This window comes from Mustela lutreola, chromosome 1, assembly GCF_030435805.1.
Source record: "Mustela lutreola isolate mMusLut2 chromosome 1, mMusLut2.pri, whole genome shotgun sequence".
NCBI lineage: Eukaryota > Metazoa > Chordata > Mammalia > Carnivora > Mustelidae > Mustela > Mustela lutreola.
In genome coordinates, this window is record NC_081290.1 from 246,825,970 (window position 1) to 246,844,881 (window position 18,912).

The 18,912-nt window shown below is 46.5% G+C and overlaps 1 protein-coding gene and 1 long non-coding RNA gene across 17 annotated transcripts in view; one reads left to right on the forward strand and one right to left on the reverse strand.

Moving 5' to 3' along the window:
* The window catches only part of PLEKHA7 (pleckstrin homology domain containing A7), a 213,554-nt gene extending 204,278 nt beyond the window's left edge, over window positions 1–9,276 (reverse strand). For all 14 annotated transcript variants that reach the window (XR_009345313.1, XM_059137273.1, XM_059137261.1 and 11 more), the window contains exons 1-3: window positions 9,147–9,276; window positions 8,956–9,032; window positions 8,804–8,861 (exon numbers count right to left, since the gene is read on the reverse strand). Coding sequence is in view for 13 of the 14 variants with exons in the window: in XM_059137273.1 (XP_058993256.1) it covers window positions 8,804–8,861; window positions 8,956–9,032; window positions 9,147–9,232 (221 nt within the window). In the remaining variant the exon portion in view is untranslated. The remainder of the gene's footprint in view (window positions 1–8,803; window positions 8,862–8,955; window positions 9,033–9,146) is intronic.
* LOC131809894 (uncharacterized) overlaps window positions 8,668–18,912 on the forward strand; it is a 34,048-nt gene continuing 23,803 nt past the window's right edge. For all 3 annotated transcript variants that reach the window (XR_009345327.1, XR_009345326.1, XR_009345325.1), the window contains exon 1: window positions 8,668–9,198. This is a non-coding gene — a long non-coding RNA (uncharacterized LOC131809894). The remainder of the gene's footprint in view (window positions 9,199–18,912) is intronic.

Sequence of the window (18,912 nt, forward strand, 5' to 3'; positions counted from 1 at the left end):
TCATCTTCAGTCATTCAGCTGTGGTCGAAAAAGTCTAAGAAGCCCTTGTCTGAGACAATAACATGTCCATGTCTTCTCTGAACTCAAAAAGGCTGAACCAACACAGCAGGAGGCTTTAGGAAGTCCCTTTATTCCTCTGAGCTCACTTTTCTGCACTGAAAAACCCAGTAACTGTAAGCTTCCAATCAGATAATGCTCATGAAGTACTCTGTGAATAATAAAATACTAACCCAAAACACTTTGTCATTTCAGAAAATCAGAAACAAGTGTTTTGACAGCCATATAAAGGCACCAGGCAAATGAAACCATATTCCTCCGTGTTTCTCCCTCTGTCAGTACTGACGTAAGCCACCATGCCAGTTCCCTGAGCAGAGATTCAAACCCATGCTCTCTTCTGAAGATGGGAAGACTGGAGCAAGCACCTCATTAAATCCCCAAACAGTCCACATTCTGATGTGCTTTCCCAAAGAGACTCCTATCGAAGCCCTAATTTAAGAAGCATAAGGTTTACTCCCATAAATATCAAGCACAAGGTTTACTCCCGTAAATATTGAGAGAAGGGACAGAGCTCTGTCAATGCACATGAAACCTCCAACCACCCTCTTCACACACACAGCCCTGAAAATCAGGGATAGTCCCGCTCCTCCCCCCAACCCCCCGTCCTTTCTCTGAAGCACACCCCTCACAGGGGTAAAGAGCCTTAGGAGCTACTTGCAACCATCTTTCTTCCTTTCTTTAAGATTTTATTCATTTATTTGAGAGAGAGAATGAGAAAGAGAGCACAAGAAGGGGAGGGTCAGAGAGAGAAGCAGCGGGAGCCCGATGCGGGACTCGATCCCGGGACTCCAGGATCTTGACCTGAGTCGAAGGCAGTCGCTTAACCAACTGAGCCACCCAGGCACCCTGTAACCGTCTTTCTTACAGAGGTTTTCCCAGAACTTTTTGAGAGCGTGGAGCAAATCGGGGCTGCTAATCCTTCCTTCTGCTTTCTGCACAACACCACTGTTGTTCCTTTTGTAAAGGACCTAACGCTTCAATCCCTGAGCCAGTTTTCACTCTTGATAAAACAACCAGGAAATGAAACGTAAAGTGTGGGATTATGCCAAAACTGGCCAAGCTGGGAGAAGCTTTTCTTAACCTTCAACAAGAGGTTTCAGAATTTCCATTTTAAATAGATGTGAGCTGCGGTTTCCCAGAAATTCTTTGCAAAACTGTTGCTTTCTGGTTTGAAACGCTGTTCCCAGCAATGAGAAAGATGACAAATGAGAAAGAGGGCAAATAAGTGAACCAATAGTTTGGCACTCTACAAGACAAATTTCACTAACATGAAGTTCAGCATTTGTCTGGGGAGAAAAAGTGGCAGACAGGAAATGTAGGGGGGGTTGCTGGAAGACTCCTTCAGTGATAGCATAATTAAATCTTATGAGGGCACCTTCCTGGGCCTTCCAGTATTCACAGACTTTTCCAAAGGGCCTTCTATACTTGGCGCCTACAGCCCACTGGGGTACCCGCCTGGACATTCAGTCATCCCTGGTTCCGCCTTCATTCCCCAATTCCTCTTTCCCTTTAATTTCAGAGAAAATGGGTTTGCTGAATACAAAAACACACTCCAGATATTTAGTGTTATCTCTAGAAAAGTAACCCTTCTGAAGGAATCTTTTTTTTTTTTTTTTAAAGATTTTATTTATGTATTTGACAGAGAGAAATCACAAGTAGATGGAGAGGCAGGCAGAGAGAGAGAGAGGGAAGCAGGCTCCCTGCGGAGCAGAGAGCCCGATGCGGGACTCGATCCCAGGACCCTGAGATCATGACCTGAGCCGAAGGCAGCGGCCCAACCCACTGAGCCACCCAGGCGCCCTCTGAAGGAATCTTAAAACCTGGTCTCCTGCCCGGTCTCCACTCCCTGCCTGCATGGGACATGTTTGTTGTTGTTGTTGTTGTTGTTTGTGGTTTTCTTTTTATTTTTTTTTAAGATCTTATTTATTTATTTAACAGAGAGAGAAAGAGAGATTACAAGTAGGCAGAGATGCAGGTGGGGTGGGGGGGCAACCAGGTTCCCCACTGAGCAGAGAGCCCAATGTGGGGTTCAATCCCAGGACCCTGAGATCATGACCTGAGCTGAAGGCAGAGGCTTAACCCACTGAGCCACCCAGGTGCCCCCATGGGACATGTTCTTAACTGCCTATTCCCAACTACCTAGAGCCCCAAGCTCTACCCAGCCTCCCTCCTCCTCATTCCTGTCCAGGAGAGTGTGAGCACCAGCACCCTTGCCTTGTGGTGTCTTGGGAGTGGGTATGGTGGTGGTGGGTCAGCACACAAGGTCATCACCCTGATGTTTGCATTCGAAATATTCCACAATACAGACATGAACCCAAGAGTCATGCTAAAATATTGATTTTTTTTTAACTTGGAATGACTTTGAACAGCAAATAATAGCAAATAAAAAACGCCATGACAAGTTGAGAGAAAACCACAGGAAAAAGGAAAAAGTTTAGTGCTTTAATACCTCGAGTGACATCTTTTTCCAGCTTTGTGAACGAGTGCCCCTGAACTTTCTGATTTTGCACTGAGTCCTGCAAATTATGTAGCCAGGCAGGACCTGCTGCAGTCTGCAGGGCTAAGGTGGGGAAAGTTGGTCTTACTCTAAGACTTACTCTAAGTCTTACTCAGAAATGTCTTTCCCAAGAGCCTCACTGGCCTCACTTGGGGCTGGACACCCACAAGGAGAATAGCACCTACACAGGATGGCCCTGCAAATCTCCAAAGCTAAACCTAAGAACAGAAAGCTAGAAGAGACCTTGTGCAATCAGCTGCTTCCCACCAGGACTCTGGAGCCAAGTCACAGAGGACACGAGGCAAGTCACAGAGGACATGAGGCAACCAGAGAGGGAAAGAACCAGGGAGGGGATCCCAACAGATGTCCCATTCCCCAGATGCAGAGCATGCGGTTATGAGGTGAAGCAGCCACAGGAGGCCGCGTTCCTACTTCAGGTGCTATTCTGGACAGCAAGCAACAACTGCCAGGAAGGCTCAGATCCAAGCACTAGCCTCAACAGGCTTAACTCCTGGCTACTTTGCTTCTTTCACCTTACCCAGGATCCCCTAGGCCCTGATCTCCTCCCCAACAGGTTTTCCAAAACTTGGAATATCTACTAAACTCATTGAGTCCCTTAAGACACTCCTGCTTTAATAAATACCAAGAACCTACTCACAGCCCAGAGCTGGGCTGGGTACCAATGCCTCAGAAAAGCAGAACAGAGTACCAGCCTTCGAGGAACCACCTTGGCACAGGCAGGATGGCCAAGACCCTCCTCACTCCATTTGTCCTCTTTATTGACTCAGGATCTACTCAAAGCCTATTGTAGGAAGAAGCCTACCACAGGGCAACCACAGGGTGCCACAAAACCCCCGAAAACCAGCCCAGGGTAACACCCTTGCTCCTAAGGCCTGTTCTAGAAGTTCACCCTTATGGGTCTCACATGTGAAAAGGCTGTATCTACCAAACTGCTTTTACTAATTAATAATTAATGTCTTCCATTTCTTCCATTCCTTACTAATCAGAGACTTGCACCACCACCAATCAGCTCAGAAGACCAAGGGCTGCTGCCTTTCTCAGATGCCTCAATCCCCAGCAAAAGCAAAGAAGGCCTCTGCCCCGTAAGCCTTGGGCAGCCTGACTCAGAGTAATGGCACCTGGCACAAGGCTCCTTCAAGTATCAATGCTGCCTCACACCTGTGACCTGGGGTAGAAGCCGCCCCACGACCATGGGTACCATTTTAGAGCCTGAAGACTAACTTTCTAGTCCAGCTCTAAGCACTCCAGACAAATCACTGAACCTTCATGGACCAGAATACAATTATCTCTGCTCTTCTGCTGTTACAAAAACCAAGTAAGAAAAGATACCAGAAATAAGCCAACTGCCCTTTGCTGTTGGAATGCCCAGGATTACTATGAGTTTCCACATCAGTAAAATGGAACTAATAACAGTTCCTACCTCATCAAATTGTTGTAAGAATTAAATCACATAATAGTTATAAAACAGTTCCTGGCATTTTTCAAAGACTGGAAAAGATGAGGCTATTACATAATTGCTACTACTACTCTTATTGCTGCTGCTGTTAATGACACTATTATCTCCATTAGTATTCTATCTTGCTACTTGACTAAAAGACTCATGGGAAAGTAGAAAAGTTTTAAAGCATAAGTCTTCTTTTTTTAAAGATTTTATTTATTTATTTGAGAGAAATAGAAAGCAAAAGAGAAAAAGCATGAGCAGGGGGAGGGGCAGAGGAAGACGGCGACTCCCAGCTGAGTGGTGGGGGAGGGGGCGGACCAGGAGATGGAGAGAACCCCAAGCACACCACACTGAGTGCAGAGGCTGACATGGGGCTCAGTCTCACAACCCTAGGATCATGACCTGAGCTGAAACCAAGAGTTGGACACTCAACCGACTGCACCACCCAGGCACCCCACTTTAAGGATTTTTTTTTTTTAAGATTTTATTTATTTATTTATTTGACAGAGAGAGAAAGCACAAACAGTGGGCACGGCAGGCAGAGGGAGAAGCAGGCTCCCTGATGAGCAGAGAGCTCAACCTGAGGCTCAATCCCAGGACTCTGGGATCATGACCTGAGCAAAAGGCAGCTGCCTAACCAACTGTGCTATCCAGGCACCCCTAGAGTATAAGTCTTCTAGAAGAGGATATCAGCATCACCAAGTCTAGAATTAGGGGAACCAGCAGTAGATTTCTTTTATATTTTTCCCTAATCCAAAATTGAACCCAAGTGCAGAAATCAAAAACAAAATGCACCAGTCTTAGCTCAAGTTTTTCTGCTTTAAAAAATGTACTTCTGGAGGTGCCTGGCTGCCTCAGAGCATAAGGCTCCTGATCTCAGGGTCATGAGTTCAAGCCCCATGGGTTGGGTGTAGAGATTACTTTAGGAAAAACACACACACACACACTTTGGGTTTCCTTACGTACAGCAGGGTTAAAGAACCCTGTACTAAACTAAGAGAGAGAAAGAGAAAAGGAAGGAAGGAAGAGGGGGGAAGGGAAGATGGAGGGAGAAGAGAGAGAGAGAGAAGAGGGAGGGAGGAAGGGCGGAAGGAAGAGGAAAGGAAGGGGAGGAGAGGAGAGAAGAAATATACTCTGGAAAGTATCAAAACATCTGCTAAATATCAGGAGAAACTGATGCACCTTGAAAACCTCACACAAACTTCCAGACCAAGGATCCACTGGGGAAAATAAAACCAGCTATGCCGAATGTCTGTCCCTCTAACTGAGGCATGTTAGAGGAGGATCCGGAAAAAAAAAAAAAAAATAGAACATTCAGAAATGATCAGAGCAAATATAAGGAAGTTGACTGACGAAAGCAAAGCATTTTTTATGTGAGAAAACTGTCCAAACTGTTCAGTCTCTCAAGAAGCTGTCTCAGGAGACAGGAAACATAACTGGCTGCCACAGTGTCCAGCCTCCCCATATGGCTGGCCTTTGAAAGTGGGGGATCAGTCACAGACTGCTTTCCCCTAGGCCTGGGAGGACCCTGGGGGTGGGGAACCAGAGCTTGCTATAGGATAATCACTAGGGGAATGCCTGGGTGGCTCAGTTGGTTAAGGGTCTGCCTTAGGCTCAGGTCATGATCCCAGGGTCCTGGGATCAAGTCCAGCCATCGGCTCCTTGCTCAGCAGGGAGCCTGCTTCTCCCTCTGCCTGATGCTCCCCCTGCTTGTACTCTCCTCTCTCTCTCTCTGACAAATAAATAGATAAAATAAAATTTTTAAAAAAAAAAAGATAATCACTAGGAACTTCAGAGTCACCACAGAAGAGTCAGCAAAAGAGAGAAGGGCAGGAGGCTATGCGGGAGGCTGTGGCAATGGCTGACAGAGTCCTCCTACCCAGCCCTGAAGTCCCCCAACTCAAGACTTAGTCTAGTACTTCACGGTAGAGACAGGTACTATCAGACAGGAATACCCATGTCTCCCCTCACTAAACCTATCAGCTTCCTAGCATGAGCTCTGACATGGGCAGCCCTCCATACCATGAAATGGATGAAAGACCCTGTTCCCAGCTGGGACTCCTGACACCTAAGCCCAGGATCCCAGGGTCCCCACCCTCTCACCTTGTCAGAAACACTGCTCCAGGAACTGTCCCATCTCTTTCCTGCATCATCTATTTCATTCCCAGCAGAAGAGAACATGCTCTACTCTCTCCCACTAAAAAAAGACTCCACGCTGCCACATCAAACCCAAAACCTCCCCAATTCCCAGCTAATGTTTCCAACCTGCTCCCTAACAAAACTGTCTGAAAGATTCACCTACGCTTACTGACCCCAATTCTGCACTCCATATTTTCCCCCTCCACCTACTCTAATCAGGTTCTGTCCTTGAAGCTTCTGTGAACCTCTCATTCTACTGGGGTTCCTCCTACCTTCTCAGTTCTCCTTTGCTGGATCCATCTCTTTTCCTAACCTCTAAATGCTGTGTCTCAAGGCTTAGGTCATTCTTCCGTCTACACGCACTTCCAAGGTGAGTTCAACTAATCCTATGGCCTGAACACCATCTACCATACCCAAATACACCTTTGCAGTTCTCTCTCTCTCTCTCTTTTCTGAGCTTCAGGATCCATCCATCTGCCTAGTGGACATACTCATATCTCAAACCTCTCAGATCTCATGCCTTCCCCCACCGCAAACCTGCTCCTCCCCGCCCTCCCATCTGAAGATATAAGTACCATCCACTCAGGTGCTCAAGCCTCTCGGAGTCATCTCTGACTCTTTTCTTTCTCTCACAGATTGCATCCAGATCATCAACCTGAATCTGACCACTTCAGATGAAAACATGTCCAGTGCTACACCCTCAGCCAAGTCATCAGCAAGAGACTGCTACTACTATCCTGCCCACTATACCTGCCCACCTCCATACAGCCCACTCTACAGCAGGGAGAATGATCTTCCTAAAAATGCACACCAAATCACTGCTCTCCCACTTCCAACCCTCCAGTGATTTCTCCCTAGGCTTACGATAAAGTTTAAAAACCCTTTACCCTGGCTCATAAAGTCCTACACCACTTGCTCTCTCCTACCTGTAACCTCTTCCCTTGCAACTTCCTCCCTTGCTCACCACATTCCAGCCTCTCCACTCGGGACTTGAAGCTCTTCCTGCCTTCAAGCCCTTGCACTGGCTGGTCTCTTGGGGATATGCTTTGCCATCTCATCAACACGAGGATGGCTCTCTCCTAACATTCAGATTTTACCTTAAATGTCACCTATTCAGAAACACCACGACAGACCTCTCCATCCAACACCACCGCTTGATATTCCATTACCTTATCTTAATTTTCTGCACAGTAGATACCGCTGACACTATTCTTGGTTTTTTAGTTTATTTTCTGCTCCCTCTCCCCACCAGACTGCAAGCTCCATGACCATCCAGATGTTGTCTGCCTCACTCAGGTCTGTGGTTCCAATGACTACAACGATGTGCGGCACACAAGGAGAAATCTAATAAACATCAATGAATGCAGTTATGAGCAGCCAGGTCCACGGACTGAGAAGTTCTGAGGTCTTAGCCAGCTCCCCAACTTCTCTCTCAAACACAGATGTGAGGCAGGACCCCAGCCACGGCCCTAGTGTCCACCTGCATAAAGCTCATCCAGCAGAATTTCGAACATCCTGCAAGAGCCCAAACTAGGGAGGGAGGATCCAGGATTTTCTGAGACCACCGAGCTCCGACTAGGCTGCTCCACTACTGCCTAGCAGTGTTTTCGGTTAGTGAAAAAGGAATTCTGACTCACGGCCCCCCAGAAGTAACATTATTTGTCAGACCACCGTCCAGACCTTGGCTAGTCCATTCATTCCGTAAACAAAGATTTACCCAGTGCCTTCTCTGTGCCAGGCACCGGGCAAAGGACCCAAAGCAGCTTCTGACCGCAGGGAGCTGATTGGCAACCACGCAGAGCTTTGCAGAGAAATGCAGCAACACAGGTAAAGCCCTGGAGCGAGAAGGAACCGTCGTACTAGTGTTAGGGGTTGCGCGGCGCCCTCGCGTACTGCCGCACGATTTCACCCCTACAGACCCAGGTCTTGGGTAACCTGGCTGGTGGCGCAATGCTCGCGGGCTTTTTCTGAACTACCGCTTGCTAGCGGAGGCTGGAGTGACTGTCCCCATGGAGCACCGGCTTTCCCAGACGCGCAGCGTTCGAGGAATATTATTGGCTGATGGGTTCCCTCCCCACCGCCACCACTAGCCGCCCCCCCCCACAAGCAGGCCGGCGCTCTGGATGGCGAAGGGGGTGCGGTTCCCACTCCCCACCACCACCCCAGTCAACAAAGTCGAAGACCAAGTCCTCCCCACTCGAGATGCCCTCCGTCTCTACTCCCCACTCCCCAGCTCCCGGACCCCGGACGCAACAATTATTTCCACTCTCCCCACCCCCGCCCACAGCGGAGGGTCCCGGCCCGGCTCTGTGCCGGCCCGGGACCCCGGCGGGGAGGCGTGTCCTGCCCCTCACATCCGCGCCCGAATCGCCCAACTGCAGGACGGGGGGGGGGGGGGGGGGCTGTTTGCGGCCCCCGCCCCCTCCGCGGCCGGGACTGCGGCCCCCTGCGGAGATGCGGGCCCCGCCGCCCCCTTTCCCGGAGCCCGCCACAGAACTCCGGCACACAAAACCCCACAGCAGTGCGGCCTCGGCGCTGTGCGCGCCAACTCGCCCCGGACCCGCGCGGGAGGCGGGGGGCGGGCGCGCGCGGCGGGAACCGGTCGGATCCCGCCGCACAGGTGCGATCGCGGCGACCGGGTCACTCACTCGATGAAGTAGCTGGCTCCCTCCTCCGTGAAGCCCTCCTCCCAGCCGCGGGGCAGGTCTGCGGAAATGCCAAAAAAGTCGGGTCAAACTTGAGCCGCTCGAGCGCGCGCCTCCCGAGCGCTGCCCCCCAACCCCGCCGGCCCGGCTCCCACCTGAGCGGATCATGTGGCCGGAGTTGACTGGCTCCCCGGTGCGCGGGTGCAGCCAGGTTGTGCGGCGGAGCTCGTCACTGCGGGAGAGAGGTGCACCTGTTAGCGCCGCCGCGGCTCCGGGGACGCCCGCCCGGCCCCGCACCCCGCCCGGCCCCCGCCCACGCCCGCGTGCCCGCTTGCCCGCGTCGCACTTTATGAAGAAGACGCGGCCGTCCCGGCACACGCCGTAGGACCAGTGCTCAGGTAAAGTGTCCCGCCCGACCGCCGCCGCCGCCATGTTCGCCGAGCGCCGAGCCGCCGCGGCCGCCGCGGGGCGGGGGAGAGGGGGCGGAGGCGGGGGCGGGGGCGGGGGCGGGGGGGCCGGAGGGGGCGGTGCGGGCGGCGGGCCCGCGGGCTCCGCTTGAGCGGGCGCGGGGCTGGGGCGCTTCATCCCCGCGCGCGGCGACGTCCCGGGAGTCTCGAGTCCCCGCACGGCCGCCGGAGTTTGTCGCCGCACGGTCCGACCGGGGCGCGGTGGCCGCGGCCTTTGTCCCCGCGCCTTCCCCGCCCCCAGCCCGCCGGCCGGGCGCGCCCGCCGCTCGCCCCTTGGCCCCTGAGGCCGGGAGACCCGGGCGGGGCCTAGAGCCAATGTCGGGGCGCCGCCGGCAAACTCCGGAAACAAGGTGCGCCCCGAGTGCTCCAGGGCACCCCAGCCGACCCCCATGATAGACCTTTTGCCTCGGGGAACTGTACTTCTCTCTGAACCGTGCAAACCTAAACAGGTTGCATCCATATTGCGAGCCTCGGTTTGTTCCTCTGTAAAATAAAGTTACTAGTAAGTACCACAAAGGATTGTTGTGCTGGCTATATGAAATTACAATGGTATAAAGTGCTTAAAGGACCCTGGCCTGGAGCAGGTGCTCTGTTATTAATGCCAGGGCAAGCATGATTTCATTTTCCCAGGTTTGCAGCTCAGATAGGAAGCAGGAGGGTGCAGGTTCTCAAATCCCACTTACACCACACACAGCCCTGAAGTTACCGGGATCTTAGGCTTGTGCCTTTAGTTCTTATCAAGTGACAGAAAGAGAGACGACGCTGTGGACCCGCTGCATCTCAGTCTATTTTTAGAAGAGCAGACCTACCAGACTGGGCCTCTAGTAGGGCATCTGGAAAGTTCTTTACATAGCTGGAGCCTTCTCATAGGCTTGTGGTCGAATCTCAGTTCTTGGGGGATCCGTCCCCTGGCCTCTTTGTCCAAAGGAGACCCTTTCCCTCCTCCCTTCACTATCCGTTCCATTACTTGTGTACACTTCATTGACATTCTTAGGCATGTGTGTGTGTTCACTGACTATGTTGTATGTCACCCACCTGCACACACACTAAAATTTCAGCGGAATGAGAGGCGGGACCTTGTTCTGTCTTATATACTGCCACATTCCCAGTGCTTAGAGCAGTGCCTGACTCATGTACATTCAATAAATGCTGAAAAGGTGCATAATACCCACTCCACGCTGACACCCCTGTATGCTGAGCATGGACAGAGGGGAAACTGGGCTCTGGGAGAGGCCCAGCCCAACCTTCCAGTGGTATAGGCTGTAATTGGTGGAAAGGTTCCCAGGAGGCTCTAGGTAGTATGGGCACTGTTATTCAGAAAGGCAACCCAGGTGGAAATCAGTTGGGCCCAGAAGGAGTGGTCAGGTTTGACTGAGAACAGAGCATCCCAGAGGGGAAGGATGGAAGACATTTGGGAATGTCATGGGAAGGGTGTAGGATGTTGAGACCATAAAGATGTCCTTCCTTGAGACAGACAGTGGTGTTGAGGCAGGAGACTGATACGAGTTAGAAAGAGGGAGTCGGTGTGATTGTGGAGACCACCGAACACCTGTTTGAGAGGGCCTCAGGCCTTTGAGGAGGATCTTGAGCAAATGATAATGAGAAAGCTGAGTTTTTATTCTTAAATATAATTTAAAATAATAATGAAATGGGCAAAGGATATGAACACAGTTCATAGAAAAGTAATACAAGTGGCTTCTAAACAAATGAAAAGATACTCAACCACCTCAATAACAGATTACAATTAAGGTGAGATACTATATTTTAGATATCAGATTGGCAAAAATGAGCATTGTAGAAAAAGACATTCATTCTTGGTGGGACTATAATATGGTTGTCTCTTTGAAGGCAATTTGGCAAAAGCTATTACAATTTAAATGCATATACCTTTTGACCTAGCATTTCCACTACTAGAAATTTGTCTTACATTCGTGCTCACACAGAAACACAAAGATCTGTGTACCAAGGTATCCACTGCAGCATTGTCAATAGTTACAAAATACTGGACACGACTAAATGTCAAAAAAGAACAAGTTTATATGGTGATGGACATTAACTAGACTTATTGTGGTAATATTTTGCAATGTATACAAATACTGAATCCTTGTGTGGTCTACCTGAAACTAATATAATGTCGTCTGTCAATCATGCCTCAATTTAAATAGAAAAGAACAGGCTAATTAAATTATGTCATACTCCTAAAATGAGATGCTATTCAGCTGCTAAAAAGAATGAGCTAGGGGCGCCTCGGTGGCTCAGTGGGTTAAGCCTCTGCCTTCGGCTCAGGTCATGATCTCAGGTCCCCACATTGGGCTCTTGCTCAGCAGGGGGCCTTCTTCCCCCTTTCTGCCTGCCTCTCTGCCTACTTGTGATCTCTCTCTGTCAAATAAATAAATAAAATCTTTTTTAAAAATTAAAAAAAAAAAAAGAATGCTCTAGCAGTGAAAAAGAAAAGAAAAGAAAAATAAGTGAAATATATTTCTTCACAATATAAGCTGTTTGTTCTAGAATTTCTTATGCCATTGGCACCTATGGATCATTAGCATTCTGGCAAATTATGGACATTTTCTGTGCAGATGTCTTTGGTGAAAAAGAGTGCTATAGGCGGGGGTGGTGAGGAGAGGTGAATAGGTAGAGCACAGAGGATTTTTAGGGCAATAGGAATACTTAGTATACTATTATAATAATGGGCACATGTCATTACACATTTATCCAAAGCTGCAGAATGGATAGCACCCTGAGTGAACCCCGAGGTTCACTGTGGACTTTGGGTGCTTACGATGTGTCAGTGTAGGTTCATCCTTGTTAAATGATGTACCATTCTGTAAGTGATGCTGATGATGGGGGGAAGCTATGTGTGTTGGGAGGATGCAGGGAGCATATGGGAAGTCTCTGTGCTTTCCTCTTAGTTCTACTGTGAACCTAAAACTGTGCTAAATAAAGTCTAGAAATAAAATAATTAATTTTTAAAAATGAGCTCAATGTCTATGTACTGATGTGGAATGGTCTCCAAGATAATAAGTGGAATACGAGATGCATAACTGAGTATATGGTATACTACTGTTAATGTATAGGGAGCATCGTGGCTGAAGAAGATATCCCTTGTTTGTGTCCCCACCCACCCCCAGCAACAATAATTTTGCTTCCATCAATAGACAAAAGTGCTTTCCTGGGAGCTGTGGGATCTGGTACCATATGCCAAGGGACCTGGGAAGAGTCTCACCCACATGTTGCATTGGGCAATGGGCATACACACCTTAGTCCCCACTGTGGACCTTGCAGTGGCCCATGAATCAACCCCAGCTTGCCTCAGCCAGGAGCTCCTGGAAAGCACTGTCTTAGACAATCACTTACGGGTTAGAGAGTCTTTGTAGAAGTCCAGGTATCCAGCAAAGAAGTTCCAGCACACTGCTGGAGGGAAAAACACAAGTTTAGATCCATTGAAGAAGGCGGTTACTAAAAACTGGAGGAGGTGACTGATCGTTCAAATAAAGAGACAGCAATACAAAACTTCAAGGAATGTGCAACATAGATCACAATAATCTTTCAGTAACCAATCTCAATATGGGGACCTGCAATGTACTCAATAGATAATTTGAAATACCGGTTTTAAGGAAACTCAATGAGCTAAAGGAAAACACAGAAAGACAATCCAATGAAATCAGGAAAACAATACGTGAACAAAATGAGAAGTTCAACAAAGAGAAAGAAATCCTAAAAAAGAACCAAACAAAAATTCTGGAGCTGAAGCTACAATGAATGAAATGAAAACTACAATAGAAACCATCAACAGGGGGCGCCTGGGTGCCACAGTCGGTTAAGGCCCAGACTCAGGTTTTGGCTCAGATGGTGATCTCAGGGTTGAGACAGAGCCCTGTAACTCGCTGTGCTCAGCTGTGAGTCTGCTTAGGACTCTCCCTCTCACTATGCCCCTCCCTCTCTCCACTCCCTCAAATAAATAAATAAATCTAAAATAAAATAATAATTGGGGCACCTGGGTGGCTCAGTGGGTTAAGCCACTGCCTTCGGCTCAGGTCATGATCTCTCGTCCCGGGATCGAGTCCCGCATCGGGCTCTCTGCTCGGCAGGGAGCCTGCTTCCTCCTCTCTCTCTCTCTGCCTGCCTCTCTGCCTACTTGTGATCTCTCTCTGTCAAATAAATAAATAAAATCTTTAAAAAAAAATAAAATAAAAATAAAATAAAATAATAATAATATCATTAAGGATGGATCAAGAAGAAAGAATCTATGAGTTAGAAAGATAGGAACTTTGAAATTATCCAGCCAGAGGAGAACAAAGAAAAAATAATGAAAAAGAATGAAGGCAGGGGCACCTGGGTGGCTCAGTGGGGTAAAGCCTCTGCCTTCAGCTCTGGTCATGATCTCAGGGTCCTGGGATCGAGCCCACCATCGGGCTCTCTGCTCAGCAGAGAGCCTGCTTCCCCCGCCCAACCCACTTCTGCCTGCTGCTCTGCCTACTTGTGATGTCTCTCTGTCAAATAAATAAATAAAAATCTTTAAAAAAAAAAAAAAAAAGAAGAAGAAGAAGAGAGCTTGCATGAATTACGGCATACCATCCAAACAAATAATTTATGCATTACAGAGTTTCAGAGGGAGAAGGGAGAAGAGAGCGTATTTAAAGAAATAATGGCTAAGAACGGTTCAAATCCGGCAAGAGGTTTGGATATCCAAGTTCAAGAACTAATAAAACTGCCAAAAATCAAAAACAAAGAAAGAGTCTTAAAAGTAGGAAGAGAAAAGAAGCTTGTAACTTACAAGGAACTCCCATAAGGCTATCAGCAGATTTCTTAATGGAAGCCTCAAAGGCTAGGAAACAATGAGATGATATTCAAACTGCTAAAACAAAAACAAAACAAACAAAACTACCAACCAAGAATACTCTCTCTGGCAAAGTTATCCTTCAGAAATGAAGGAGAAATTAACAATTTCCCAGAAAAACAAAAGGGAATCCATTACTGCTAGACCTGACTTAAAAGAAATGCTGAAAGGAGTTCTTTAACCTGAAATGAAAGGATACTAGCTAGTAACAAGAAAATATACCAAAATGTACAACATGCTGGCAAAGATAAGTATAAGACAACCTCAGAACACTCTGATACTGTGATGCATTCGTATGTTAACCACCTAACTCTAGGATAAAGGATGAAGGGCAAGAATATTAAAAATAACTACAATATTTGTTAGTGAATATACAGTATAGAAAGGGGTAAATTGTGAAATCAAAAACAAAAAAGGAGGAGAGCAAAAGGGCGAAGATTTTCTATGCAACCAAAGTTAAGTTGTTATCACCATAAAATAACTGTTCTATCTATATGGTGTTTTGTGTAAGCCTCACAGTAACCACAAAGCAAAAACCTATAGTAGATTCACAAAAGATAAAGAGAAGGGAATCAAAGCATACCACTAAGGAACATCATCATTTCACAAAGGAAGACAGAAAGAGAGGAAGAAAGGAACAAATGAACTATAAAATAGCCAGAAAACCGTTACTAAGAATGCACTGGTAAGTTCTTACCTATCAATAATTACTCTGAAGGTAAATGGTTAAATTCTACAATCAAAAGGCATCGAGTGGCTGGATGGATTTTAAACAACAACAACAACAACAACAACAACAAGACCTAGTATGGGGCGCCTGAGTGGCTCAGTGGGTTAGGCCTCTGCCTTCAGCTCAGGTCATGATCTCAGGGTCCTGGGTTGGAGCCCCACATGAGGCTCTCTGCTCAGCAGGGAGCCTGCTTCCCCCTCTCTGCCTGCTGCTCTGCCTACTTGTGATCTCTCTCTCTCTTTCTGTCAAATAAATAAATAAAAATCTTAAGAAAAAAAAAAAAACACAAGACCTGGTACACCTGGCTGGCTCAGTTGGAAGAACATCCCACTCTTGATCTCAGGGTCATGAGCTCAAGCAACACTTTGGTGCAGAGATTACTTAAAAGTAAATAGAGGCGCCTTGGTGGCTCAGTCATTTGAGCATCTGGCTCTTAGTTTCGGCTCAGGTCATGATCTCATGGGTTGTGAGGTCAAGCCCCAAGTCCAGCTCCTTGCTCAGCAGGGCATCTGCTTGAAGATTCTCTTCCTCTTTCCCTCCCTCTTCTTGCTCTCACTCTTGCACTAAAATAAAGAAAGAAATGTTTCTTAAAAATAAAAAATAAATAAACTTTTTAAAAAATTTTTTTAAGATTTTACTTATTTATTTGACAGAGAATGACACAGTGAGATAGGGAACACAAGCAGGGGGAATGAGAGAGGGAGAAGCAGGCTTCCCGCTGAGCAGGGAGCCTGATGCGGGGCTTGATCTCAGGACCCTGGGATCATGATCAGACCTGAAGGCAGACGCTTAGTGACTGAGCCACCCAGGCGCCTCTCTTTTTTTTTTAATTTTTAAAAATTAAAATGAAAAAACAAGACTCACCTATATGGTGCCTAAAAGAAACTCATTTCAGCTGTAAGGACACACAAGGGCTTAAAGTGAAGGACGGGAGAAAGATATTCCATGTACGTGGAAACAGAAAGAGAGCAGGGTAGCTATTCTTATATCAGACAAAATAGACTCTAAACCCAAAACAGTAACAAGAGACAAAGAAGACCATTATATAATGATAAAGGGGTAATTCATCAAGAAGATAATCATAAACATATATGCACCAAACATTAGAGCACCTAAGTATATAAAGCAAATACAGATCCAAAGAGAGAAATAGACAGTATAATATCATGGGCCTCCAACACCACACTTTCAGGGACACCTGGGTTAAGTCTCTGCCTTCGGCTCAGGTCATGATCTCAGGGTCCTGGAATCAAGCCCCGCATTGGGCTCTCTGCTCAGCAAGGAGCCTACTTCCCCCTCTCTCTCTGCCTTTCTGCCTACTTGTGATCTCAATCTCTCTCTCTTTCTGTCAAATAAATAAATAAATGTTTTGTTTTGTTTTTAAATACCACACTTTCAGCAATAGATAGATCATCCAGAGAGGAATTTAATACTGAAACAATGGACTTGAATGACACTTCAGACCAAATGGACCTAATAGACATTCACAGAACATTCCATCCAACAGCAGCAGAACACACATTCTTGTCAAGTGCATACAGGACATTCTGCAGGAGAGATCATGTGATAAGTCACAAAACAAGTCTTAGCAAATTTAAGGAAGATTGAAATCATACCAAGTATCTTTTCTGACCCCAGTGATGTGAAACTAGAAATCAATAATAGGAAGAAAACTGAAAAATTAGCAATATGTGGAAATTAAATAAAATACCCCTGGGCTACCTGGGTGGGTCAGTCATTAAGTATTCAACTCTTGGGGTGCCTGGGTGGCTCAGTGGGTTAAGCCTCTGCCTTCAGCTCAGGTCATGATCCCAGGGTCCTGGGATTGAGCCCCACATCGGGCTCTCTGCTCAACAGGGAGCCTGCTTCCTCCTCTCTCTCTGCCTGCCTCTCTGCCTACTTGTGATCTCTGTCTGTCAAATAAATAAATAAAATCTTCAAAAAAAAAAAAAGTATTCAACTCTTGATTTCCTTTCCAGTCATTATCTCAGGGTTGTGAGATACAGCCCCATGTCAGTGGGGAGTCTGCTTGAGATTCTCTCTCTCCATCTGCCCTTCCCCCTGCTCTCTCTTGCTCTCTCTTCCTCCCTCTCAAATAAGTAATCTTTAAAGAAAAATACTCCTGGGGTGTCTGGCTGGCTCAGTCAGTAGAGCATGCAACTCTTGATCTCAGGTCATGAGTTTGAGCCCCACGTTGAGGGTAGAGTTTACTCAATTAAAAAAAATAATAATAAATAAACAATATACTCCTGAATGAGTATGAGTCAAAAGAGAAATGTGCCAAAAAAGAAGTCAAAATAGCAAACTAAGAGGCTCTTGGATGGCTCAGTTGGTTAAGTGTCTGCCTTCTGCTCAGATCATAATCCTGGAGTCCCAGGATCAAGCCCCATGTCGGACTCTGCACACTGCGGGTAGCCTGCTTCTCCCTCTGCCCCTCCCCGCTCATGCTCTCTCTCGCGCTCTCTCTCTCAAATAAAAAAATAAAAATCTTTTTTTTTTAAATAGCAAACTAAGCCCAAATTTAGCAGAAGGAAGGAAATAACAAAGATCAAAGCAGAAATAAATGAAATAAAGACCAGAAAAACAATAAAAAAGATAAATGAAACCAAGAGCTAATATTTTGAAAAAGATAAACTTGACAAAACTTTACTAGACTAAGAAAAAAGGAGAAAAGACTCAAATAAAATCAGAAATGAAAAAGAGGACACTACAACTATATAAATACAAGGAATCGTAATAGATTACTATGACCAGCTATATGTCAACAAATTGGATAACCCAGAAGAAATGATAAATTCCTGGAAACATACTACCTACTTAAACCTAAATTCAAGACTTAATCATGAATAAATAGAAAATCTGAACAGACCAGTAACAAGCAAGAAGATTGAATCAGTAATCAAAAATTTCCCAACAATGAAAAGCCCAGGCCAGATGGTGTCCATGGTGAATTCTGTTAAACATTTTTTTTTTAAGATTTTATTTATTTACTTGACAGAGACAGATCACAAGTAGGCAGAGAGGCAGAGAGAGAGAGGAGGAAGCAGGCTCCTTGCTGAGCAGAGAGCCCAATATGGGGCTCCATCCCAGGACCCTGGGATCATGACCTGAGCTGAAGGCAGAGGCTTTAACCCACTGAGCCACCCAGGTGCCCCAATTCTATTAAACATTTAAAGAAGAGGTAACACCAGTCGTCTTCAAACTCTTCAAAAAAGCTGAACAAAAGAGACCATTCCCAAATTCATTTTGAGACACCAGCATTACCCTGATACCAAAGCCAGATAAGAACACTACAAGAAAGGCACCTGAGTGTCTCAGTCTTTTAAGTGCCTACCTTTGGCTCAGGTCATGATCTCGGGGTCCTGGGATCAAGCCCTGCTTTGGGCTCCTTGCTCAGCAGGGAGCCTGCTTCTCCCTCTCCCTTTGCTCTTCCCCTCCATTTGTGTTTGCTCTGTCTCTGTCTCTTATTTAAAAAAAAAAAAAAAAAAAAAAAAAAAGCACTACAAGAAAGCCACAGGCCATTAGCCCTATGAATACAAATGCAAATTTTCTCAACAGAATATTAGCAAACCTAATTCAGTAGCATATTAAAAGGATTATATACCATGATCAAGTGGGATTTGTCTCTGGGATGAAAGGATGGCCCAATATATGCAAATCAATAAATGTGATATACCACATATTAGAATGAAAGATAGGGGCACCTGGGTGGCACAGTGGATTAAAGCCTCTGCCTTCCGCTCAGGTCATGATCTCAGGGCTCTGGGATAGAGTCCTGCATCAGGCTCTCTGCTTGGTGGGGAGTCTGCTTCTCCCTCTCTCTCTCTCTGTGCTCCCTCTCTACCTACTTGTGATCTCTGCCTGTCAAATAAATAAACAAATAATCTTTAAAAAAAAAAAAGATAAACATTGGGGAGATCTCACACACAAACACACACACACACACACACACACACACACACCATTACACAGCCATAAAAAAGGATGAGATCATCCCATCTGCATCAACATGGATGGACCTAGAGGGTATTTTAAGTGAAATAAGTCAAACTGAGAAAGACGAATATTATATAATCTC